Genomic DNA, 27,122 nt, shown 5'->3' on the forward strand with positions numbered 1-27,122 from the left:
CCTGCCTAAAAAGTAAAAAAAAAAAAAACTTGGGATAACACTTGAAGAAGTACTTACAGTTAGGTCCATAAATATTTGGACAGAGACAACTTTTTTCTAATTTTGGTTCTGAACATTACCACAATGGATTTTAAATGAAACAACTCAAATGCAGTTGAAGTACAGACTTTCAGCTTTAATTCAGTGGGGTGAACAAAACGATTGCATAAAAATGTGAGGCAACTAAAGCATTTTTTTAGCACAATCTTTTCATTTCAGGGGCTCAAAAGTAATTGGACCAATTAAATAACTGGAAATAAAATGTTCATTTCTAATACTTGGTTGAAAACCCTTTGCTGGCAATGACAGCCTGAAGTCTTGAACTCATGGACATCACCAGATGCTGGGTTTCCTCCTTTTTAATGCTCTGCCAGGCCTTTACTGCAGCGGCTTTCAGTTGCTGTTTGTTTGTTAACCTTTCTGTCTGAATTTTAGTCTTCAACAAGTGAAATGCATGCTCAATTGGGTTAAGATCAGGTGACTGACTTGGCCATTCAAGAATTTTCCACTTCTTTGCTTTAATAAACTCCTGGGTTGCTTTGGCTGTATGTTTTGGGTCATTGTCCATCTGTATCATGAAACGCCGCCCAATCAATTTGACTGCATTTAGCTGGATTTGAGCAGACAGTATGTCTCTGAACACCTCCGAATTCATTTGGCTGCTTCTGTCCTGTGTCACATCATCAATAAACACTAGTGTCCCAGTGCCACTGGCAGCCATGCACGCCCAAGCCATCACACTGCCTCCACCGTGTTTTACAGATGATGTGGTATGCTTTGGATAATGAACTGTTCCACGTCTTCTCCATACTTTTTTCTTGCCATCATTCTGGTAGAGGTTGATCTTGGTTTCATCTGTCCAAAGAATGTTTTTCCAGAACTGTGCTGGCTTTTTTAGATGTTCTTTAGCAAAGTCCAATCTAGCCTTTCTATTCTTGAGGCTTATGAGTGGCTTGCACCTTGCAGTGCACCCTTTGTATTTACTTTCATGTAGTCTTCTCTTTATGGTAGACTTGGATATCGATACGCCTACCCCCTGGAGAGTGTTGTTCACTTGGTTGGCTGTTGTGAAGGGGTTTCTCTTCACCATGGAAATGATTCTGCGATCATCCACCACTGTTGTCTTCCGTGGACTTCCAGGTCTTTTTGCGTTGCTGAGTTCACCAGTGCTTACCTTCTTTCTCAGGATGTACCAAACTGTAGATTTTGCCACTCGTAATATTGTAGCAATTTCTCAGATGGGTTTTTTCTGTTTTCACAGCTTAAGGATGGCTCTCTCACCTGCATGGAGAGCTCTTTGACCACACGTTGTCTGTTCACAGCAAAATCTTCCACATGCAAGCAACCACACCTCAAATCAACTCCAGGCCTTTTATCTGCTTAATAGATAATGACATAATGACGGACTTGCCCACACCTGCCCATGAAATAGCCTTTGAGTCAATTGTCCAATTACTTTTGAGCCCCTGAAATGAAGGGATTGTGTTCAAAAAATGCTTTAGTTGCCTCACATATTTATGCAATCATTTTGTTCACCCCACTGAATTAAAGCTGAAAGTCTGCACTTCAACTGCATCTTGAGTTGTTTCATTTAAAATTCATTGTGGTAATGTACAGAACCAAATATAGAAAAAAGTTGTCTCTGTCCAAATATTTATGGACCTAACTGTATGAAGTTAGTATTGTTAGGTGCAGAGTGTTAAATATTATGAGGGTGTCATTCTTGGAGTGAGCGTGATGAAAAAGAGACCATGACATTTGGTATACTTCAGGAGCTAAACTGTACTTGACATTAATGTTATTTCCATTTTCTGCCTACATTTAAAGGTGATTAGTTGGTTTAGATTATGAAAATAGCTCACATTTGTCCGGCTTGTGCTCAGCTTAATAGGAATACATTTTGATAACCCATGACAGACAGCTACATTTGAAGAACTCTGACTGCTGAAAGTGGAAGCTGCATTTCTCAGCATTGTATGTTAAATTAAAACAGCCATCATTTCCATAGATCAGTCATGCATCTCATGATCCCTGATACAAGCTGCCATCTAGTGGGTGATTTTGAACTTTATTGTAAGGTATCCTTAAAATTTTTACCAGCCTGCATGTAAATCCGGTAGAGCAGGGATGTTCAGTCTTGTACTTGGTGCCTGCAGGTTTTCTGTCCAGCCAGGTCCTGCTGTTATTTGGACTACTGTTAAATTAAAGTTGATAGTGCCAATCTCAAAATCCACATAAAGTGTATTCACTATTTTATAGGAATTGAACAACTGTGCCAATGTTTTGTTCTCTTAACACATTTTGAAATGCCATTGTTGGTTAAGCAGTTGCTTACTAATGGCCAGACATATGGAAATAACACAGAGGTATCTGTTCTTGTTAAGTATTTATTAATGTATTGTGCCTTTTAATTTTCACAATATAGTTACAAACTGGGGAGCAAAGTATAATCTTTAATAAAATTCCTGTGTGCGTCCAGATGTCTGTGTGTGTGTCTTCTGATGTAGTGCGCATGCGCGGGGCACGGTGCGATGCGCGATATTACTGTCAGAGAAAGTTAGAGGAGTTTTACGGAAATGCAAACCAGTATTACTGCGAGAGGAAATTAAAGGTACACAATACAGTGACGCATATTACAGCCACATACAAGCCAGTATTACTGTCAGAGGAGATTAAAGGCATATTACCGACGCGCACGCCTGTATTACCGCCAGAGAAAATTAAAGGTATATTACGGACGTACAAGCCAGTGGACGTACAAGCCAGCGGACGTACAAAACAGTATTACTGTCACAGAAAATTATAGACACACAATACACGATGGCAGCCCATGAAGAACGGTCAGCTCAGCAAGTAAACATCAACAAAAGAAATTCTGAAAGAAAGAAAAATACAACCAACAAAAAGAATGAGGTTAAAGTCTCATGCCATTTAATATAGACTGTTCCTACTAATGTTTATGCACTACTGTTCTATCTCCCGTTATTGTAACGGGCTAAATGACTAGTACAAAATAAAGGTTCAAAACAAAATTCTCCTCTAAAAATAAATAATACACTTCTGTATTAAAATTGTTGATAATAATACAAAACATATACTGTAGTTTCTTTCTGAGTTCAGAATGACAGCTAAAAATGGTAGCAAATAAAACAAGAAGCTTAATTAGAAGCAGTAATCAATTAATATATACAAATACCGACAATTAAATAATAGTGAGCCTGAAACTGCTTTTACTCTTCAGCATTCATTTTCAGTTATACCATCATTAACAAGCAACAACCTAATTAACATTTCATAAAAAATAAGAGAGCAAAATATTGCGGAATACCTAATGCAAGTGACCAAAACCTATTGGGTATTTTTTGATTGACACAACAAAGTATGTAAAGTCAACTAAAAGCAACTTTAATTGAAATAGAAAATGAGGAATTGGCTGTGTTTACAACTGTGGAAGATGGTTCAAAGAAACAGTGTTCAGAAATGCTGCCTCACCAGCCTAGTGTCCTGGGTTTGAATCCTGTACCTGCTCTCTGACTGTGTGGAGTTTGCATGTTGTGTTTGTGTGTGGGTTTTCCTCCTTCATCTCCAGAGAGGTGTGTGCTTTGTGTGAAAGTAGATGTGCAGGACAAGGACTGAACACAGTTATTTTTGTATGTCCAATTTAAGTGATTTTTAATGAGGTAACACTCAGAAAAGTCTGAAATGAGGTGTAATTTTCTCATTAAACAATTAATACAAATACAAAACCTCCCCGCATCCTGTCAGACTATTTTCAGATTGTGATGTTTAAGGTGATATATTTTTAATTTCTTCTTAAAACAGGACATTTTCTTTCAGTGCTTTATATTTTTCACAGAGCCCAAACAGATGAAGCTAAAAGCAGTGGCAGCTGCAGTTTTTGTATGTGCCTTATTACACAATAGCCTCCTACACAGGCAGCTCTCTCATGTACACTGTTTGTCATGATATGCCTTTCTGCAGTGGTTAGGATCAAGTAGTTCCTTAACAATGAATAGATGTTTGAATCCAGAAAGGGCTGAGTCACTTCAGATGATGTAGTGCTGAAAACAGCATTCTTTTCTGCAGGGTTTCTATGTCTGAAAAGCTTTTCAGGTGTGCCTATTGCATGCCACAGATAGTAATGCCAAAGAGAAGCCTACTTTAGGCTTTAACACAGACTGGTATTTAGCTTGGAAGAGACTTTCAGGCACACTGTCTCTGCCTCAGTTCTTCATCTTCCTTATTTCTTTTGGGTGTCCCCTCAAATGCTTCCCAATGACCCTCTCATCTTGCATTTTTAGATTGCTACATTAGTGCGTTATGTTAAGTGTGCAATTCAGACTGCAGACGTTGGTGGTAAAACAATCAGCTTCTGTGTCAGTAATACTTCGTAAATTTTACATCTCTGATACAAAAATGTAAAAAGTACACACTATAATTGTCTTTTTTATTTTTCAAATAGCAAACAGTAAGTCTTCAAAGCTCAGACCTGAAAATATTTTAAAATGCAAAGAAGACCTGTGTTTGACCAGGTGGTCTCCTAGATTAGATTGGTATCTTGGAGCTTATTTGGCATGAAACTATCTGTATATCTAATCTCACAAGAGAGGCCCCACAGGTTGCAATCAGGCCTTATTTTATTGCCTTTTTTGTATGTTTTCTTTTTTTTTTTTCTTGTATCCCTGGCAGTCAATGACATTTCTTTTTAATGTAGCATGGGTTTCAATGATTCATAGGAAAATGGCAGGGTAAGCAGAGCTGGGTAGTGAAATTTAGAGCCTCTGGTTAGTCCCCATCATATAGTAAAAACAGAAATCTTTATTTGGGGCATTATCAAAGATGCTGTTTAGAACCATGTATACTTTTTATTTTACTCTTTTGTGGGATATATTTTAGAATAGAATTTTAGACATTTTAAGAAAGTTATTAATGATTTAAACATACATTTTAAATCCTGCACCTAGTTGTGTGTGAGGGTTTGCTCATTCTCCCTGTGTCTGTGTGGGGTTTCCCATACATATCCCCAAAGATGGATGCAGTTATTGGATTGGAACTTTAAATTGGACTCTGTATGAGTGGCTGTGGGTGTGCACTGCAATGGACTGGTGCCGTGTCCATGCTACATGGATAGACCCAGTGATCGCCCAATGGATTCACTGGGATTTAGAAAGAGTGAAAGTATGTATGTACAGTATATGTAGATATATTGAATTTGTACTATTGTATAAAAAAGAGATCTTATAAGTAGAAGTACATTTTATACAAATCAACTGAATTTTTCTTCCTTTGAAGTTAAAGTACACTCATTCCCATTTGTATTGCTGATTTATTTCTACTGGGAGAAAAGGAAAAATGGGACAGAGAACTTTTTTTTCTTGTTACAGTTTAGTTTTGTTAATCATTAGATCGCATGCTTCTTGGTCTCCTCATGGAAGTGGTATTTGCAGATGAATGTACCGTATTTTCACCTCAGTGGGGTAGGATGTGAATGACAATTAGAACATGCCATGAGTCTTCCCAGTTTATATTAACGAAAGAGACTTGATGGACAGCGCCATCTTACCAACATCATAGACTCTCGAGCAAAGTAGTGTGCTGGGGTCCCTGTTTTGATAGCAAAACAGAAACATACATAGGCATCAGAAACATTGTGGGCTCTTATGCTCCTGGGGCCCTGGCCAGTGCCCATTGTGCCCATACAGTAAGACAGCCCTTCCCAAATGGTGAATATATTGGTCTCCTATTAATGTGTTCATAAGAATTCCTTATGAATGCTTTAAAAAAAACATTTTGGTCCCACTCCTATTACCTCACCGGTATGAGAAAATCCCCACATATGATAATACAATTCGACCCATCTTGATGTCTAGTTATGCAAGATGTTGAGTTTTTTGGGTTCCACGCTATTTTTGGCCGTCTAGGCCCAAAAAAACTCATTTGTAAGACCATATTTTGAGCTGAAATTACACCCTTATGATAAAGAGCAAACCAATAGGTATCTTCTACAAAAATTATCAGAAGGACTTGAAGTTGTACATGCTGCATGGACTGATCCCAGGGGTTCACCTTCTAATGGGATATGAGCAAAGTTACATCTTTTTGCAAAACTTGTGTTTTTTACTCTATTTCAAGGTTGCTGATCATGAGTATAATATTTTTAATACGTGATTCTTTACTGGTGGTCCTAGACCTCTAAGAGCAACTCTCAGAAGTTTAAAGTGGACAAATTTCAAACATAAGCATGTTGGGTATAGTTTTAGACAATTTCAAGGTAAATGATTACAAATATGATGCTATTTTTGATTTTTAATCGTTTACTAGAGGTCTAGCCCTCTATGGACCTCTATCAGATGATGAAAATGACAAATTTCTATTACATTCAAGAATACCTGGGCTTTAAACATTTAAGTTGGAGCATAAATTTTAATATTTCAAATGTATGAGGCAAATATTATAATTTATTATCATTACATTTCTTATGAACACCCTGAATTGTTTGAACTATTGTTTCCTAAATCCCCAATCTTTCACTTCCCCTATATATCGTGGAGACCAGCTTACCCGGTCTTCTGTGGATTCTCCATTTTTGCCTGTCTTTATCGAGGTCACATTGGTCCTTCTCATCAACTCCCCTTTTCATTTTTATTGTTTTAGGTATTTACCTCCAGAAATCCATTGTCTTGCTTCTACCTGTCTCTGTGCTTGTTGTCATTCTTTTAGAGGTCATCTCCCAAAAATAAGCTATTTTGAGGTCTAACACACATTTAGCTTCTGAAACCTAGATGAACAGTTTGAAAGGTTTCTGTAGGACCCAAAATATCATTCCTGAGCATCCATCCTCTTTCTCTGGAAATTTGTAATGACTTTGCATTTCCCCAGCTGATGCCCAGTATTAATCTAATGCAAACTGGTGAATTGCTTCTAAATTAAGGGCTAGTTATTGTATTCCTCTCTTTTATTTTAGAGTTCTTTGTTCACTCACTTTCAGTGTCTTGGCTATACATAGTGAGACCATCAGTTGTTAGGATAGAGACTAATATTTAACAGCCAAGATCAAGAAAATAATGGGGGAAAAATGCTCTTTGGCAGATGCCAAGAAAACAAAAAAAAATGGGTTTGAGGGTTTAGTAACACTGAATTTCAAATCAGATTATAAGGTAGAGCAATGCCATTTTAAAATTCTAAAGAAGGGCTCATACAGACTAGTCTCACTTTGAATAATAATTTTAATATACTCTCCAAAGGTCTAGCTAGAAAGATTGAGAAAGTGCTTCCTTCGGTAATATCACAAGGCCAAACTGGATTTATTAAAGGAAGACACTTAGCTTCCAGTCTTCAACACCTGTTTAATGTTATATATCCACCCACAAAGTCTAATACCCTGGAGAAGTTGTTATCATTGGATGCAGAAAAAGCATTTGGTATCATTGAATGGGGCTAACATTTGTGCATGGATCGTACTACTGTATATCAGTCCAGCAGCATCAGTTTGTTTTAACAACAGTGTTTCAGACTACTTCAAACTAAAACATGGTACTATACTAGGCAAGGATGCCTCCTGTCACCACTGCTATTTGCAATCACCATTGAGCCATTGGCAGTTCACTTTTAAAGTGCTTCTGAGATAAAGAGAATTATCAGAGAAGGACGCGAACAGAAAATATCACTATATGTATAAGATATGGTACTATATACAGTATATCAGAGCCACAAAATACTGTGCCTGCAGTCCTAACAGCACTACCAGAATTTCAAAAGATATCTGGACTCAAAATAAATTTGAATAGAAGTGTGCTTCTTCCAGTGAATTCTCTAGCATACAATATTAGATTGGACACACCTTCCCTTTTATCTTTGCAGATCAGTTTAAATACCTAGGCATAAACATTACAAGTAAACATAAAGCTCTTTATCAACAAAATTTTGCTGTCTGTATGGAAAAACTTAAGCAAGACTTGCATAGATGGTCTACCCTCCATCTCACTTTAGTAGAGAACACTGTCAAGATGAATATCGTTCCTAAGCTTCTTTTTCTATTTCTAAGCATCATCATATACATTAACGAACCATTTTTAAGAAATTAGATTCAATCATGACCTCATTTACTTGGAAAACATCAATGCATCCAATGGGCAACCCTACAAAGAACTGAGGCAGAAGGTGGCATGGCTTTACCCAACTTTCAATTTATTACTCGGCAGCAAATATACAAGCTATAAAAACCTGGAAATTGACAGAAATAGATGAACACACACAGGCGTGGTCTGCAATAGAAATAAAATCCTGCAGTAATTCTTTATATTACTTGCTTTGAGCCCTAGTAAATACAAGTTATCGTCAATATACTAACAACCCAATTGTGCTTCAGTTTTTAATGTTTGGAAAACGTGCAGTATTATATCACTTAGAGATTTGTACATGGATAACGTCTTTGCATCTTATGAACAATTACACTCCAAATTTAGCTTCCCATCAACACAATTTTTCCACTATTCCCAAATTAGAAACTTAAACAAAATTTTCCTCACCTCCCACCTATTTCTGTTCCGGAAGAAATACTAATCAGTCTTGACGACTCAGACAGCAATTCTATAATGTATAAAATCATTTTAAAGTCCCTTCCTTTCAATGATCCCAGAATACAGTGGGAAAAGGATTTCTTACTCAACATTTCATAAAACCTTTTATTGAGCACATTTATCTCATTTAAAATTGTCCAAAATATATCCAGGGCAAGATCCAACCTGTGAACATTGCAATCAAGCCCCAGCCTCATTGGGCCACATGTTTTGGACATGTACCAAATTAACATCATTTTGGACCAAAATCTTTAAATGCCTTTGAGACAGCCTTGGTGTTACAATCCCTCCTAATCCATTAACAGCTGTTTTTGTTGTAAACCACTTTAAATGCCTTTACTTCACTATTAGCATGTTGACTTATCTTGCTCAACTGGAAGAATCCTAGTCCACCTCTTTTAAGACAGCGGGTAACTGATGTTCTATACTATTTGAAATTGGGAAAAAAAATCAAATTCTGTCTTAGAGGATCTGTTCACAGCTTTTTTAATACCTGGCAGGAATTAATCAAAAACATTTTAGAATAAGCACTTATATTGGGAAAAAGGATTCTCTCCCCTTTTTTCTACTCTTAAAGTTTCACTCTGGCTGTTGGCCTTCCTCTCTTTCTCATTGGTTGGGATTGAATTGAATTTAGTTTTGTTAAGTTTGACTTGCTTGTATGGAATGTTACTTGCTTTTAATAAATTCAATAAGATAGAAAAAGAAAAGAAAATACTAAAGAAGGGCCAGATACCGAAACCCTTCTGTAGTAAAGGACTACTATAGTACACATTGCTGTAATATTTTCCTATATGCAGTATGGTAACTCAAGGATAAAGAAGGGGGGCTTTAATGTGAGTGTGTATAGCTTTTTCTCTCCCTGTGATTCCTGACATCCACAGACCCTCTCCCCTTTTTCATGTGACTGCTTTTTGTCAAGTTCTTGATGATGGCAGAGTTACCACAGAGGTTAGTTAGTCAGTCATTTTCTAAACCACTTTGTCCAGAACAGGGCTGTAGGGGATTCTGGAGCCTGTCCCAGCTAGCATACGATGCAAGGCAGGGACAAACCCTGGACAGAATGCCAGTCCATCACATGATGAACACAGACACAGGCCAAACACACACTAGGGCCAATTACGTATCGACAATCCACCTAACCTGCAAGTTTTTAATCTGTGGGTGGAAACCGGAGCACCCCGGAGGAAACCCATGCAGACACAGGAAGAACATGCAGACTTCACGCAGTAAGGAACTGGGATGCAAAAACCATGTGTTCTTACTGCGAGGCAGCAGTGCTACCACTGTGTTACCATGCTGACCCACAGAGGATAGTGCCGATATCAAGTAGATCCAACATTCTGCTTTCAAATCCAGTGCTCTCTGTGTGGTGTTTGCATATTCTCCTTTTGCCTGCATGAGTTTTGGCACAGTTTGTGTGCTAAATTCTCTGTTCTGACCCACTGTGCTGCCTATCCTACCTGTGCACCAACTTTATAAATTATGTATGTACAATGTTATACTGTGGATTCTTTCTTTAAAAAATCTATTGGAGTAGTATTAGGATGGACTAAATATAAAAAAATAAATTGCTTATTTCTTTGCCGCAGGGGCCTGGTTAAGATTTCTGTGTGCACAGTGTGTATGTGCACCTATGTGGTATAATAAAAACTGGTGGGAATGAGGAAATCTGCAGTCTTTACATGCAGAGATGCTGCTTGGCTGCCAGGGGGCACCCTGTCACTTGGTCTATGCAAATGTATTGTTTCTTTGAGGTAATAATAAGTTTTCCAGTTAAGAAAGTAGATATTTGTGTCATGAGTGCAGTTTAGTCACATTTATTTGACAGTGACAGGCTTAAATTGTAAAGCAGACATCAGAGATAGAAAATATATTACCCCCCGGATGTATACACAAAGCCTCTTCTGACATTTAAGGAATGCCTGGAATTTAGCTGTAGATTAGGCGTTGAGTTGTTGCTTGTTTTCTGTTGATGATGAATATAAATTAATTTTCATTTCATTATTTTGTCTGAATATTTTTGCTTCTTACTACTCCTACGTATACCGCAGGTATATATTGTTTATAGGGAAGGTATTGTGATGTGGTCAAAATTTGACCAGATGGTGATATCTGCCTGTCTGTATGTATGTTTGTGTCAGGATTTGAGTCTGTGGAAGGATAACTCAAAAACTGGTTCACATTTTTCAAATTAAACTTGTCACTGTTATTACTATTATAAGAGAAGCTTATTGACTTTGAGCAAATTTGTTCCAAATAATTTTGCAATAAAAAAAAATACATATGCCGCAGGTATATACTGTATATTTAGAGAAAGAGCTGTAGGGACGTCAAAATCAGTTTCATTCAAGGAAAGTCATATGCTGGACATCAGGTATCCTATTTTATATTATATATAAAGCTGTATTATAGCTTTAAAATTACATTGTTCATAATGGATCACAAAAATCCCTCCAGGTAGAGTTATGCACTGGATACTGTACATGAAGTGAAGCATATTGCAAGAATTTAATGCACACCTGAGGAGTGGGATGCTACTTAAACCCCAAGGGTCCAGCCAAAGCATCCCCCCACCAAGGGACTCATTAAATCTGAATTTTTGTTATTTTCCATCTTTGCCAGTGGTGAATTTTTAAAACCCTGGAGACAGGTTTGCCGTGTGTTTGGGCTTGTGATCTGTTTCTCTGGGATTATGTAGCAAGTGAAGTACACATACACTTTCCTCTTTACTCTTTCCATTTACAGTATGAGCAGAAAAATCTGTCACTTCCTCCTAAAGGTATAAAAATCCCCTCATGTTACAAAAAAATATTTTACTACCATGCCGATTTGTGGAAAAGAAATATTAAAGGAAAGGTAGATTTTGGTGAAAGGGCAAATGAGTTTCACTTCAGCATTAACATGTTGCCTCTGCACAGTTGTCAGGAGGTTGTTTTAAACAGAGTAAAACAAGGAAGTCCTCTTAATAAAAGGTCATTAGCATTTGTGATATGGAAACCAACAATATATATATCAGGCAAATAATTATTGAGTCAAATTCAAAAAAGCCACAGTTTAGAAACCAAAATCTAAGCAAAGTTTGAAAAGGGAGATATTTAAATGACATATTACTAGTCTACAATTTCGGCCAGGCTTTCTGACTGTGTTTGTGACTAAATAATTGTACTCCAAGCTGTGCATTATTTGGCAATTATTTTTAAAGGAAATCTAAGGTACTTCTAACCATGCATCTTTTATTGTATAAAAAATAATGCTGCTTAACCACAGCAAAAAGAATAACACATCTACTGGTTACAAAGCTCAGTGTGTGAAAGTTTGTTTTTCTTGGTGCAGGATCCATCTAGTGCATTTCACCAACAGATTTGCAGATGCAAAATGACTGACTTTGCGAAATTAAATTAACTTTTTAAAAGCAATGGCCTCAAAACCAGCTGATGCAGATTTTAAAGTGTCGCAAATCAGCATGTCATTGCAACCTTAGTGGAACAATTTAGTAAGTGTATGGCCTAAAACAATGAATCAACTCAGGAAGTTTTAAAAAGGTTCTGCAGGCATATGTAGCTACACACATTATTGTCCCACCATGTACTGGGGTCGCTGACTGCAAATGGGACTTTTCCATTTCCCTCGTTTCTCTGTGTAAATAATTTTATTGTGGTGCACTTCCATTTTGGCATATTCTAAAAGCATAATGAATTCTTATTAACAGTTGTGCTCTCAATATTTTAAAAAGCAATACATACTGTATACAGTGTCAAAGCACTGAAAATATACAGAATGTAAACTTCCTTATTTTAGTATGGAGCCTTGGGTTGCTGCAACCTACCCCAACAACCCTAACCTGGCACTGGATGCTTATCTGTTGCAGGGCACTCTGATACTTAAACTTACACCAGACCAATTTGAATCACTGGCCAGCCTAAGCTGTTTTCTTTAGAATATGAGAGGAGACCAGAATATTCAGAACACCCCAGACACTCAAAGAAACTGCAGTCACCCTATAGATTATGAAGAGGAAGGCATTTAACATCCAAATTGTGGAGCTTGGTGCCACTGGGGGAAGTGCCTGAAGGGTGATTGGAATGGAGGTGCATCGGACTGGGACTTTAAAGGACCTCCTCCACACTGACCAGGTGAGCTAGTAGATGGGACTGAAGAGGTGGGAAGAACTCATTTAGTACATAGGACGAGAATGTACAGGTCTAAGAAATACAAGGCAGGTGAAAATGGGAGTGTATTATGTGCTTGGTGATCCCTGACCAAAATATCGTCTTAAGAGGCAACAAGTTTATTGTTTAATACTTTGTGTTCTCTCTGAGTTTAATGCATCACCTGTATTGCTATTTAGATAATAAAGTCTTGGTCCGGGCATTGATAGTAGCATGTTTACATCAAGGTTGTTTTTCTCCATGTCTGTCTTTCTCATCCTATATACATTAAGGTCATTTTTTTTGGTGATTATAAACAAGACCCATATGAATGGAGAGTGTAGTATTGCCCTGTCTAGGGCTACCTTCCACTTTGTACCAAATTCTTTTTGGATAGGTAATGGCTTTCTGTGACACTGAACTGCAGAAGCGAGACAAAAAAATTGGATGTGTGGTCAACAAATATGTCTTTTAGCAGTTTTGGATTGAATTTGCTTTTATATTATGAGACCTCTGTCAGAGGTGACTGCTTTATCCTCCAGTGTGACATTGGGATTTGGGTGGCCCCCGATACTATGTTCTTATCCCCAATATGTCTTCACTTTGGTGAATTTGTTGCTTTTTGTTAAGTAGGAAAATTTATTTAGTTTATTTTTTATAACTTTCTTCACAATGTTGAAGTGCAACATTGTTTAAATAAAAATCAAAACACCATGCAGTTTGTACATGCATGCATATAAATCTTTATATATAATACACTACTGTGGCTGTCCGTTTGTCTGTCCAGGATTTTAAATCACCTGTAGCTCGCATACCGTTTGAACAATTGACCTGAAATTTAGTACACATATACTACGTGACGTCTACTATCTGCTTTTGGGATGATGATTTTTTTACTCTTTTTATTTTTATTTTATTTTATTGTAGACTCAACTCTCGTCAATGGCCAGCAGGGTGGCCATGCGGTGCATGTGTACGGGCGCCGTTCTCATTCCCTACTGCCTTCGCCGTCACTTCCTCTACCTCTTCATATCTTAAATCATTCTTGAGGCAGATTGAAGAGTGAAAAATTAGGGATCCTAAAAATGTCACAGTGTAAATGGTTGAGACCAAAGCACCATTAAGTAAGGCTCACAATACATATTAGGCTTAAGCTTATCTTACAATAGTGAACTAAAATCTTTATTGATTAAGTCCTGTTCCAGGGCCTTAATGATTCTAGTGGGGTATCTGATTTTTGTTAGTTTTTTGCTAAATACTATGGGATTCAGTCTTCTTGTTTAGCACCCACTGAGTAATGAAGATGGGTATGTTGATACTTCTCTGTCCATTACTTCTCTGTCCATTGTTGAGGTATTTAAGCCTTTGATGTTTCAAATAACTGTCAAAATAATAGTATATGTACACACAGGGTTAAAATAAAAAAAATGTAATTGCTTTAAATTGTTTTAGCTATTCTGAGATTTATGTGTTCCCAGTCACTGCATATGTCAGTATAGAACATAGTGATTTTAGAGCTGTTTAGTTATAACATCACTGTAGAATTAGCTGCTATTGTTTTCGATTTAGAGCATACAGAAAGAGTGGTGGGGGTGGGGTGGGGGAGTTGTGTTATTGGGGCAAGGAAGGAACCAGGCATGCATGTTGCACTCAGTCATACTATGCCAGTTTAGAGTTGCTGTTTATCATGTACTGGCAGGTGGGAAGAATGCAGGAGTACCTGGGACAAAAACTATTGTGCCTATATAAAAAATAGATTCTCTAATATACTTTGTTGTTGAATTATTAGCATGAAGAATTGTTTTGTAAAGTTTGTGTGAACTTTAAAGTTGTTCTAGTGTTGATACAAAGGATTCTAAGTTCATTTTGACTGTACAAGGACACTTAATCATTACTTATTGTCCAGGAGAAGGCAGTTTAATTAACACACAGCATCATGATAGTGCAGTGACCTGCTGTCTCGTAGTTTAGGGACTTGAGTTCAATTCCTAGTCTGAGTGCTTTGGTTGTAGACTCATTGCTGTTTGCTTAATTGTTGAATCTTAATTGATCAATATGGGGTATGTGAATGTGTGCTGCAGTGCATGGGAATCCTACCCAAGGTTGTGCCTTGTGCTTCCTGGTACTAGGGTAGACTTTTTTTCCCACCAATACCCTGAATTGGGGGAAACAGACATGATTCTAAATGGGTGAATGGATGTAAATGATTTTTCATCATGTATGGCACAATTTTCTTCTAGAACCCAGGATGTCCTTCCAGTCTGCAATCATCCAGCTTAGGTCTGTCACCAGGAGCACATTATGAAATTGTGTTATTACTATTAAAAATTACAAAATGGACATTATTGATGGTCATGCATAAGTTGCAAAAAAGATACAGAGGCATTTTCCCATGGGTGTCTGTCAGTGGCTTAAATATTACAGAAATGATGTAGAATTATTAAGAGTATTTCTCTCACACCTTGGACACTAAATGTCCACTACTGTACTTGAATGACCAAAGTGCAGATAATCTTTACACTTTAATTGTCACACTGACCTGCTGAGCATATTGTTTAATAGCATGTCTTTCAAGGAAATGAGAAAGGCAAGTCGCTTTTGGTGTCTGAGGAACACAATACACTTTGAGACTTCAGTGTCTTTTGGCTAAAATAAATAAGAAATTAAATGGGCAGCATGGGATGTGTAGAACACTTTCAGCATGTGCAAGTGTGTACATGTGGTCCTTTCTCCTGGGGCCCTGCTCACTCAGTTTAATTAGTTAATAAGGGAATAGAGCAAGTAGCACAGAGGCCCAAAGCTTCTAAGTAAAGACGAAGCAGTATTAGTGACAGAGAGAAGAGGAGGCATCCCATGAGACAGACAGACCTTCCACACAGAGCAGTTTAGTGGTAGAAAAATATCCCCTGGTTATAATACGTCATATACAGGCAACCTGAAACCACTCCTTCTGTACTTGTGATGAGTGCAGTCACACTCTCAAAGTGAAAGAAAAGCCACTAGTAACAAAGCAGCTGCAGAGTACATATTATTTCTGTTTGGGGAACTTGTTCCGAGTCTTCTGTAATAAATGACTGACTGCCTTGTCTCGTGATGTGGTATCCAGAGCTAAGGTGAGCGACCACAGCAAGCAAGTGAAATTTGGAAAGAAGGAATACATGCTAAGTCAGCAAATCAAAGTTTGGCTTTATCATGATTAAACACACTTCAAAGTGCACAAGACTTCAGAAGATCAGGATGTTAGAATGTGAGCACAAGCTCAGTTGGATTAATGAATTTGAGTGCAAGTGGATCTCCTGGCGCAAGCTGGCAACTAGATCTATATTGTATCTACCCACTGACCTGTACCTTACTGTCCATTCCTTTGTTATTGGATAACAACAAATTCAACACCAACTTGAAGACTGTCAAAATAAACAAGGGGCTTATTCTTCTTTTCTTTTTCTTTGTTTTTAGTGTGAGTTTAGAAAGGCTTGGTCCTGAAGAGATGAAGATGATAAAGGCAGGTCGTGACCCTCGCAGGACACCAATAATCAACAGCAGTGAGATGTTAGAGTCACTGCTGTCACTGTCTGAAGAGGAAGTGGGATCAGAGAGTGCAGACTTTCTGGTCATGGAGGTGAGTTCCCAGCCGAGTGCTTTACTGATGTCACTGACTACAAAAGTGTTTCCTGTGTACTGTAAATGGAATCTTTTGCTCTGTCATCGATGATTGCTTTGCAGAAAGAACCCCTAGAAGTTGACTTTTTTCACAATATACATAAATGTTAACATTTTATTTTACTTGTGAGCATAGCATCAATGCCACTGCTACAGAAGAGTGACAGCCTCATACTTGCCCATCTGGCTCAGTATCGTTCCTTTCCTAAATCTCCAATTTGGATTAGGTCTTCCTTATAGTGTTTAGGACATGAAGGGTAATCGGAAAGACACCTTCCCATAAGGGGCTTGGAGCCATGGCTGTAGCTCCTACAGTGGAGAACAAGTTGCAATGAGTCCACAATACTTGAAGCTCTTTCTTGACTTTAAAGATGGTGACATCACCATTGTGACCCATGTCGTTCTGAATCTGTCTCTTTAACCTTATACATAAATTTCTGTTTTCTTCATTAGGGAATCTTTGATTAGTATTCTTTGTTTTGGATGCTGTGTCCAAACATTTCATTTTTATTTTTGAATATATAATTGGTGGCTATGTGATTGATATCTTCTGCCCTTACTGCACTTGTCTTTGTAGCTGGGATTGAGCAGTTACTGATGGTCCTCCGGTAACTTTACCCCATCTCCTGGTGTAAAACTATTCCTGTTCAAAAGGGCATTAGACTTAAGGGACTGTTATGGTGCAGTGGACAGTGATGTTATTTGCCCAGCCTGAAGAAGCCAGTTAGACTGATTGGATATCTGGTCAATGGCAGTGTTGATTGGGAGTGTCAGAATTTGACCCCAGGCTGTTTGGGCTAGCTTCAAAATCCATACCCATGATGTTTTAACATACTTAGAATTAGGTGGCATGGTAACCCACTGGTTAGTGCTGCAGCCTTACAGATTCAGCGTCCTGTACACCAAACCTGGACCTGTCAGTCTCTGTGCAGGTCTACACATTCTCTCCATGTGTCTGCTTAGGTTTTCATTCTTTTTATTCTAGTTTTCCAACCACATCCAAAAAGCTTGGTTGTTAGCTTAACTGGAAACTGCAGTATAAAAGTGTGTTTGTATATGTGTCTATGCATGAATGGAATCTGAAATGAACTGGCTTCCACTTCAGGGCTGGTTTTTACCTTGTGTCCTGTGCTGCCAGGATAAACTTTGGCTCCCTCTGACCTTGAAGAAGATTAACAAGTTTTAGAATGTTATATTTATATAACTAAAGCTGTTATTACAGATGGTTATTCATCCCTGGTGTGGTTATGTTTCTTTATATGATGGTCAAAGAACATATATGATATAAGTCACAGGTGGGCAAAAATGGGGACAAAATAAATGCCCAAGCATTCACTTTTTCTCTTTGGGTAATGGAAAATTGAAGTTTAAAGAAAAACTAATATATTTGCCAAACAAGCCATGCTTGTTGACTCTCTAAAGAAATATTATTCAATGATGATAGCATTGAGATTCTGGTTCCTTACAATCTTTTTAGACAGGCTGTCATGTTGTTTGGACCCAGGCTGCATCATTGTGACCCGTGGCCAGACATTCATTGCAGGGGTGGTTTCTGCCTTATGCTTATTGATTTTGGGACAAACAGCTGCTTCTTCTGACTTTGATTAATGCTTAATCAAGTTAAGGTTCATTCTGTGTGCAGTGTGGCAGAGTTTATCCTGGCAGTAGGTTCAATACAGTAAACAGCACTGTCTTCCACTGGGCCATGATTTGTACATTCAGTCTCTGCTTTAGATATATTTACTCCTAGCAAACCTGAACCAGGATTAATGTGGGTCTAGCTAAGAAAACATTTGTTTTATATGTTTCATGTGATCATAAGCTAAGAGATGGACAGGAAACTTGGATTTCAGTATATGACATTTTTTATTGAGGTTATATTGATATTCTGAAGGTGGCTGGAAATCCTTGAGACAAATTCACTTCTTTGATTATGATGTCACCTGGGACTTCTATTGTGGATTGTGAAAGGTGTACAACGCTGTCCTACAGCTGCCTACCACTGCTGTTTTACTTGGCCCTGTCTTTGTTTAGACTCCAAGAGAAGAGAAGCAAAACTTTTTTCTGGGAGATTCATGTATTACTATAATATCATATTTTGAAAGATCTCCTCATCACAGTTTTCAATAGTACTTGACTGGCTCTGCACTCACCTTTCCTAAACCTATATTTCTTTCGTAGGATCGTGTGAGGCATCCACCATCCTACAGCAGCTTGCCTGCAGCAGTCCATGTCTCTCTGACCAAGTCAGTCTCCATGTCAGGAATCGAGCAGACGTACTTGGATGCTGAAGGTAAGTCAAATGTTGGGAAAGAAAAATGTTCTCATATGAGCAAACATAAATTTACAAATTAACAAAATAACAAACTCTGCCTAGAACCTATAAAATAATAATCACTTTACATATACCCAGAACAAACAATAGAATTACAGACGTTTGGACAATTACACACCAAGTATGAAAGTAAAGCTTTCATTTGCTATAATAACATCCATTCATCCATCCATTTTCCAACCTGCTGAATCCGAACACAGTGTCACGGGGTTCTGTTGCAGCCAATCCCAGCCAACACAGGGCACAAGGCAGGAACCAATCCCGGGCAGGGTGCCAACCCACTGCAGGATGCTGTAATAACAACAGGTCCCAAATACCTTCCTTCAGCCCGTATTGCTGCCAGATTCTATATCCATTGGTCCCATGTTTGTTTTTAAGGGACAATACCACCAAACTTTCAGTTTAAATAGTGCATCCTATCATAATATCTTCTTACAGAAACATTAACTGAAATTGAAGGGAAAGCTAAATATATAGTGCAGCTCTATGTAAGAAAGTGCTAGTGCAGTTGTAGGAAAAAAAACATAAGAAGTAAAACTCCAAGGCTGTTAAGATTTTGATTTCTCATATGCAAATATTAAATGTCTGTGTGTGTATAATATTCCTGGCAGGATTTCTGCAATTTGAAAACATTAATAGTTAGTCTTGGTCACCATCGTAGTAAGTACAGTACCAGAAATTTAAGAGATTTAAAGCAGCATTGTGGCATTAAAAATAATGGCATATTACAATATTGAATATAAAAAAACCTAAACATTTTATGTTGTATAGGTAATTGAAAGATACTGTACAAATGCACATGTTAAAAGTGATACTATATTTTGACTTAACAAAGAACAACTGTATTGTGAAATATGACCTATAGGTGCGCAGAATACCCTCCAGCAGTCTCCATCACACGTGCAGTATCTTTAGTGGATTTGCTTAAAACCCTCCAGTTTCTATACCATCCATCCATTACTAGACTATTTATCCTTGGTATTGGTTGACCAACTTTCTTTTTTATGGCAATGGATTTGAGCTCCTTAGATGGCTCAGAGCTGGCTATGATGTGCAATGCTGGCAACAGTACCAATAAGTGCATTTTAAATTTTCTTCCATTGAGAAATATTTGTTATGCCTTTAGTAAACTGAACCCACTGGGCTAAAGCACTTCATAGAAGAATGGAGGCTCTATAATTGACCTTAATTTTTTTTTGTTTGCAAGTTGTATGAAAGAAAACTTGGAAAACTAATTTCTAAATTATGAGCACATATGCTGATATTTATTTCGCAAAAAATCTGTATAGCAAAACATGTGAATCAATGCAATGAAGGCTACACAACTGCTTCTTCCTGTCATTCCTCCATAAAGTCTGGATACTGTTTTCTGTGTGGGTGAGTGGATCTTGAAATAAGCTTAAATTCACAACTAGAAAAAAAACTGAAAGTGGTGATTTTTACTTTAGTTTGTATTCATTTTTTCTATTTGGTTTTTATTAATGCTCACTTTCACGCCTTCCGCCCCCTAAAAAATACTGTTTTTTGCCTATAGCAATCCTAGAAGTTTCTGTTTTAAGCTAGACTGTTTCTTGAGGTTCCAAAGATACCCACCTAGAAACTGGAAAATAATCTGTGAGCACATTTAATTTGCATCCATTACCCCTCAGTTAAACTTACTTTTATGAAAATGACACACAAATTACACAGGCCTTTCATCTTCAAATGTGGTACAGTGACTGGGCACTGGGCTTTCAAGCACACAGCTGCCACTTTAGTTCCTGCCTCTTACTCCCTGTGTGGCTCTGAGCAAGTCCTTTTATTACACTGTGCCCCAATTTTATATAAAAAAAAGAAATTCCCAGCGCATTGTACAAAGCGCAACAACACCTTTGAAAGGATGCCAGTCCATCACAGAGCAATCTCAATTACATGCGACTAATTCAGAGGCAGCATTTCACTTAAAATGCATATTTTTTGGCATAGTGAAAGAAACGGGATTGTCTGGAAAAAAGCCACATGGTTGTAGTGAGAACATGCAAACTCTGCACAGCTATTACCGGGCGAAAAATCAAATCCAGGGCTTTGGAGTGGTATGGCTGCAGCATTAAAGACTATACAGATGGTTGGTTGTACTTTTATTTTTATCTTAACTTGTAAAATTTCAGTGAGCTAACCAAAAATGTAGTGGGGCAGATTATGATTGTGGCATATTTTAGCTTAATGCTAAGCAAATAGTGCCAGATGCTGAAACTACACTACTGTATGGCCTAGTAGCTAAGGCATTGGACTTGGGGTTGCCTGTTCATCCCCTGCTCCGAATCACTGTTTTAACTCTGAAAGAGTCAATTATCCTGTTTTAATATAAATAGCAATAATTGTGAATTTACCTTGTAAGTGTACACTGCTTTGTAGTGGTACTTAGTTGTTAAAAGGTACATTAATTTGTCAAACCTGCTTAATCTAGTTCAGAGAAATGGGGAGCAATATCAGGGCATCAAGCACAAACTAGTCCCAGATAAGGCTATTGTCTAATATATAATGGAAGGCCTGTGCTCCTGGGGCTAGGACTGTATCTAACCTGTGAAGGAGTCATCATTTAATCTTTCTTTCTTCTTCTTTTGGCTGCTATTCTTAGGTGTCGCCACAGTAGATCATCTTTTTCCATATCTTTCTGTCCTCTGCATCTTGGTCTGTCACACCCACCACATGCATGTCCTCTCTCACCACATCCATAAACCTCCTCTTAGTTCTTCTTCTCTTCCTCCTGCATGGCAGCTCTATCCCTAGCATCTTTCTCCCAATATACTCAACACCTCTCCTCTGCACATGTCCAAACCAACACAATCTCACCTCTCTGACTTTGTTTCCCAACCATCCAAACTGCGTGGCCCCTGTAATGTACTCATTTCTAATCCTGTCCATGCTTGTCATGCCCAATGTAAATCTTAACATCTTTAACTCTGCAACCTTCAGCTCTGTCTCCTGTATTTGTGTCAATGCCACCATCCATGTGGACCTTCCCTTTCACTTTTGCTGGTACCCATCTGTCACAAATCACTCCTGACACTCTTCTCCACCCATTCCACCCTGCCTGCACTCTCTTTATCCACAATCCCTGTTCCTCTGTACTGTTGATCCCAGGTATTTAAACTCCTCCACCTTCGCTAACTCTGCTCCTTGCATCCTCACCATTCCTCTGACCTCCCTCTCATTCACACACATGTATTCTGTCTTCTTCCTACTGACCTTCATTCCTCTCCTGTCTAGAGCAAGGTCTCCTCAACCTGCTCCCTACTATCGCTACAGATCACAATGTCATCAGCAAACATCATAGTCCACGGGGACTCCTGTTTAATCTTGTCTGTCAGCCTGTCCATCACCATTGCAAATAAGAAGGCTCAGAGCTGAACCCTGATGTAATCCCACCTCCACCTACTACAGACCTTACCACTGTCTCACTTCCCTCATTCATATTCTTTACCATTCTTACATACTTCTCTGCTACTCCCGACTTCCTCATACAATGCCACAAACTGCTCTCTAGGCACTCTTTGATATGCTTTCTCTGTGTTTATTGTATAGTGCCTTTCACATTAGCATCAGCTTCCATAAAGCTACTATTAGGTTTATCAGCTTGAAGTTACATGTCTGTAAGTGTAAGCCTCAATATTTGATCACATTTGATTTAGAAGCTCCGTTAAGTGATGAATGATGCCCCTAAAATATAAGCTGTCTTTGTTTCATATTTCATTTAGAAGGTAGTTTGCACCTGAGGTTATATCAAGGTGAGGATGGCATTGTGTTGCTGAGTTTTTAAATCTTAGTTTTGTCACTTTCTTTGTGCAATTTTTTTTTGCCGTGTTGACGTGGATTTTACTTCAGGTCAGCCTGGTCTTCTGTCTTTTGCATGTATAACAAACAACTTCCATAGAAAGGCAAATGGAATTATTAGAGGCCATAGCCATCTTGCACAGTCGTTTTCCCCTTCCACCATTCTGGAAAGTCATGTTAGACTATTTGTGCTGGCACCACTGTACAATAACAGGTTTTAGCCTTTTTATGAGACAGCCATTGATAATCATATTCACAACTTCATTTAATTGACTTTGCTCATATATTATTTTGATATGGTCTAAATGTGTTTGCCGATGTATTCATTGTTTAGAGTTGGATTTATTTATTTGTCTAACCTACCATTCACCTGCCAATACTCTATAAGAGACATGCAAGTAAGAGTGTACTGTACTTAAACTCGAATTTCAACATGTAATAGTAAAATTTTAGTCTCCCTCTATTACTCTGAAGACATGCAGCTTAGGTTCATTGTTAACTTCTCATACTGTAGGTTCCAGTAGGATAGGCTGTCTTTGACTATTGTACCTTTAGGCTTTATCCCGCAATCTCCATGTAATATCAGTTTTTATTTGTTTCTTGTACTGTACTTTGAAAACTTAAATATACAGGTTTCAATGTGGCAATTGCAAGCTGGCAATCATAAACTGTAGCCTATTAAAAATAGTTCATTAAATAATATTTTCACTTTAACTCCTCCCTTTTTCATTGCATAAAATTTACAATCGGTTGCTGTAGCTGGCTTTCAGTGTTTCAGAATCCTCTGTTTCTCATATTTCTGATGTTCTTTGTTTTGTATTATTGGGCCTATAGCCATCTGTTCCCTTCAGTCTGATTAATGCAAGCATTTCTGTTAAGCTGTAGATCAAATCATTGGAGATTTAAACACCCCCCGCAATACCCTACCCACCAGGAGATTAAACAAGTCTAGTACAAGGGTAAGGCCTGTTAGTTTCAATTTCTTAATCATTATTTCCTCTGCAGGCACATTGTTTCAAAGTAAGGCAGGTTCTTTGTAAGACAGGAAAGTGTGTGCTGTGCATGAGCTGTGCTGGCAGTGTGGCTGTGAGGGTTTCAGTCTGTGCAGAAGAGCACTGAGGAGACGGTACCCTGGGCAGAGCCGTGGGCAAGCCACACAGGTATGTACTGCATTACACAGTCAGGCTGGCCATAGAAAAGATGTCAAGTCTGCCCTTCACAACTTCTTGTGTGTGTTTGTTTTTTCTTTGTGCTGTTTGTCAAGGCACTAAAATTTCAGCCTCAGAGATATGATGCTGGTCATTAGAATGTGTGAACTTTTCACATTGAATCTCGACAGGGGGTTCTGTTTAATGAACAAAAACAGGAAGTGCTGTTTTACCAATTAATCGTTAAGAATTTGGGTTGCTACAAACTGTTTTTATAAGTTAATATTTACCTTTAGTGAAGCTGAAATGTACATTTTCTCTACTTCTCTACCTCCTGGCTAGTTTAGTTCTTCTGAGATAAAAAATGTCAGATTGTACCAGAGTGAGAATCCATCTTATCTGTTTTTGAATAAAGGGAAAATAAATTCAGTAGGAAAGCAAAAAATGTTTACAACAATATGAATTTTTAAACAATCAAAATGCTGTCTGTCTGTGGAAGCACTAGGAGGCTAATAGAGTTGTGATTCCTGTTTTAAGCAGAAGGTTACTGAAAACCTCTTAGAAAACAAATTTGCCTGTCCAAATGAAAGTTTTGAGATTGGAAATATACTGACGTGCAAATCCTCATGCATGCATGCAGTTGAGATTTTCATCTTGCAAGGCTGAACGATTTCCCCTGAATCTCTTTACTGAGAATGTGAGAGAAGTTCTGCATGTTTGTGCCTGTCTGCTCTGTTTTCCATTTAATGAGGAACAAAAATCTTCACCAAGTGTGCTGATCTGAATTAAATGTCAAGTCTTTTTGAAAGACATAATGACAAGGCAGTCATTTATATTTGTGAATTTTTTATATGAATTTAGCAGATCTTAGGGTGCCTTACTATAAATCTGGAAGTAAGACTTTTTATCAGGCTTGTTTCTTTAATTTAAATTAAATTGAAATTGTTGATGTTAAAATGCTTTTTAGCTTTTCGTCAGTGCAAGAGTCCCATCGCCCAGCTTTGCCCTCTTGTGTCATTACAGTGCTTCTCATTGAATGGCTTATTTGTATCTATTTCTCAGCTTTCAGAATGGGAGTAGATTGGAGGTTTTCCTTCATCTTTTTTTGGAGCATTAAAATATCAATGTGTGCCTTGTGCTCCCTGATAGACATTTAAACTTTTCTGGCTTGATGGTCCAATTTTATTGTTGTTTAGTTATTTGCTCATTACCACTTAGTCCATTTATAAGGTTGTGGGTTTTTCAGTGTGCATCCGTTTCACCCAGTAAGCAGATTACAAGATAATTGAGACAGGGTATGTGCAGTATCTCTGTTCTTCTCTGAACATTAAATTAGTATTATATAAGTAAAACTCTCACTTCTAGGAACACGTTTACCATTCCCAGCCCTGTTGCACTTCTTGCATATTCTGTCAGCATTCTTGTTGGGTTTCTCTAGAAAGTCTTACTTTCTTTGTCCTCCCAAAGATGAGTATAATTTGGTTAATTAGTGGTTCAGAATTTATCCTGTAGTAGTGAGTTTAAGTGAACCCTGTGAAGGATTGGTATCCTGTTTAGGGCTGAATTTTGCCTTGTGTCCAGCTATCCAGACACCAGTAAAGGAAACGAAGCAAGCTCAGAAAAATAAACGAAAAATATTTTGAATGCTTGAGCTGATTACGTAATAAAGTTAGAATTTATATGGATGAAAAGTATTTCTACAATGAATTAAATTCTGAAATTGTGCATCTCAAATATAAAAAAGAAAGTTGTGTTTTAATCTACATTTTGAACAATAAAGCCTCTCAAACAGACTGTTCTCATTTAATATCTGTGAAAATTCTAAGGATGGGGACTTAATTTTATATCAGTATGGCAGTGATGCTTGACATGTATCAAGTGTTAGGTTAAGTCAAATAATATGATAGGAACTCTGAGACTGGGCAAGAATGTAGCCCCAAGAGTAGAAGTGCCAGGGGTGTAGCTAAAGTACTTGGCATTTGCAGAGAGAGTGATCCATGGTGTGGTGCATTGACTAGTTGGTGCACTCTGAACAGGGTGGGGGTTAATAGAGCAGAGCAGGGCTACGGAAGTGCACTTCCTCTGTTTTGTTCTCAGCTTAGCTCTGTGGCTTCTGCTGTTGCAGCTTAATTAAGTATGGCCATAGGATCTTTATAGATGTAACAGTGACAGGTAAGGTCTACACAAAACTCTTCGTAGAAATGATGGTATAGCCTTGGACACCCCAAGCTCTATGTAGACATAGGGATTCAAGTAGGACCGACGTGATGTACAGTATATAAGCAGAGAGTTTTTAGGTAGAACCATGCAGCTATATATTCGAGAAAGAAAGTGTTAATTTTGGGTTAAAAGCTTCTATTTAAACAAAACCCAGTTTTGGTGAAGGTGAGGACATGAAGATTTTGGTTGACTAAGTGGGGTTAAGGTTACTTATCAACTTTCAGGCAGAAAGTGAACTGACACGCTTGGGTTTTTAAGTCCAAACACAGGATGCTGGATTCATGAGTCAATAGTATTACCCACAGCCCCATCAATCTACCGTACATTAATGGGTATTGTTTGAAATATGAGTGGGGGAAATAGTTTTTCAGGCCATACATAAGGATCATACAAAGCAAAATGAACATTTACCTGTGCCCTTGTTTGCAATCACAGACATATTGATTTCTTTCTGTTGTAAGTGTGTCTTGTCGCACAGATTGATTTGTTTTTTGAACATTGTCCCATCTTGATTCCTTTCTATTTCTTCTTGTTTGCAAAGCTGTTAACATCAATGAAAGTATAATGATGACAACTGGTTGTGTCTGATACAATTGTAGAAACGTGCTTTGTAATTTATGCATTTATAACATCTCAGAAATTAATAACAACAACAACATTTATTTATATAACAAATTTTCATACAAACAATGTAGCTCAAAGTGCTTTGCATGATGAAGAAAGAGAAAAAAGACAAAATAAATAAGAATTAAAATAAGAGAACACTAATTATAACATAGAATAAAAGTAAGGTCCGATGGCCAGGGAGGACAGAAAAATAAAAAAAAACTCCAGTACGGCAGGAGAAAAAAAAAAAAAATCTCCAGGCCATGAGACCGCCCAGCCCCCTCTAGGCATTTAACCTAACATAAATGACCTCAATCAGTCCTCATTATATTCAGGGTTCTCATGGAAGAACTTGATGATGACGGTCATGTGGACTTCTGGCCGTGTAATCCATCAGTGTAGGGACATCACGGTGCTTTTAATAGGTGGTGGTGGTGCAGATCACCAACACAGAAAACCAGAAAAAGAACAGAAGAGAAAGTAGGGGTTAGTACAGATTTTGAAGCCATCATGAATAATAACGATAATTAAATGAATACAGTAATCCCTCCTCCATCGCGGGGGTTGCGTT

General features: G+C 37.9%; 1 protein-coding gene across 3 annotated transcripts in view; it reads left to right on the plus strand.

Annotated features, from left to right (window-relative positions):
• The window catches only part of arhgef1a (Rho guanine nucleotide exchange factor (GEF) 1a), a 260,502-nt gene that overhangs the window by 39,184 nt on the left and 194,196 nt on the right, over window positions 1–27,122 (plus strand). The window contains exons 1-3 of one of the 3 annotated variants that reach the window (XM_028795072.2): window positions 15,784–15,882; window positions 16,226–16,388; window positions 18,611–18,722. In XM_028795072.2, coding sequence (XP_028650905.1) covers window positions 15,863–15,882; window positions 16,226–16,388; window positions 18,611–18,722 — 295 coding nt within the window. In that variant the 5' untranslated portion in view covers window positions 15,784–15,862. Of the gene's footprint in view, window positions 1–15,783; window positions 15,883–16,225; window positions 16,389–18,610; window positions 18,723–23,659; window positions 23,738–27,122 lie in introns of those variants that run through there. The other 2 variants (XM_028795071.2, XM_028795074.2) reach the window with 2 other exon arrangements.

Source organism: Erpetoichthys calabaricus, chromosome 2, assembly GCF_900747795.2.
Source record: "Erpetoichthys calabaricus chromosome 2, fErpCal1.3, whole genome shotgun sequence".
NCBI lineage: Eukaryota > Metazoa > Chordata > Cladistia > Polypteriformes > Polypteridae > Erpetoichthys > Erpetoichthys calabaricus.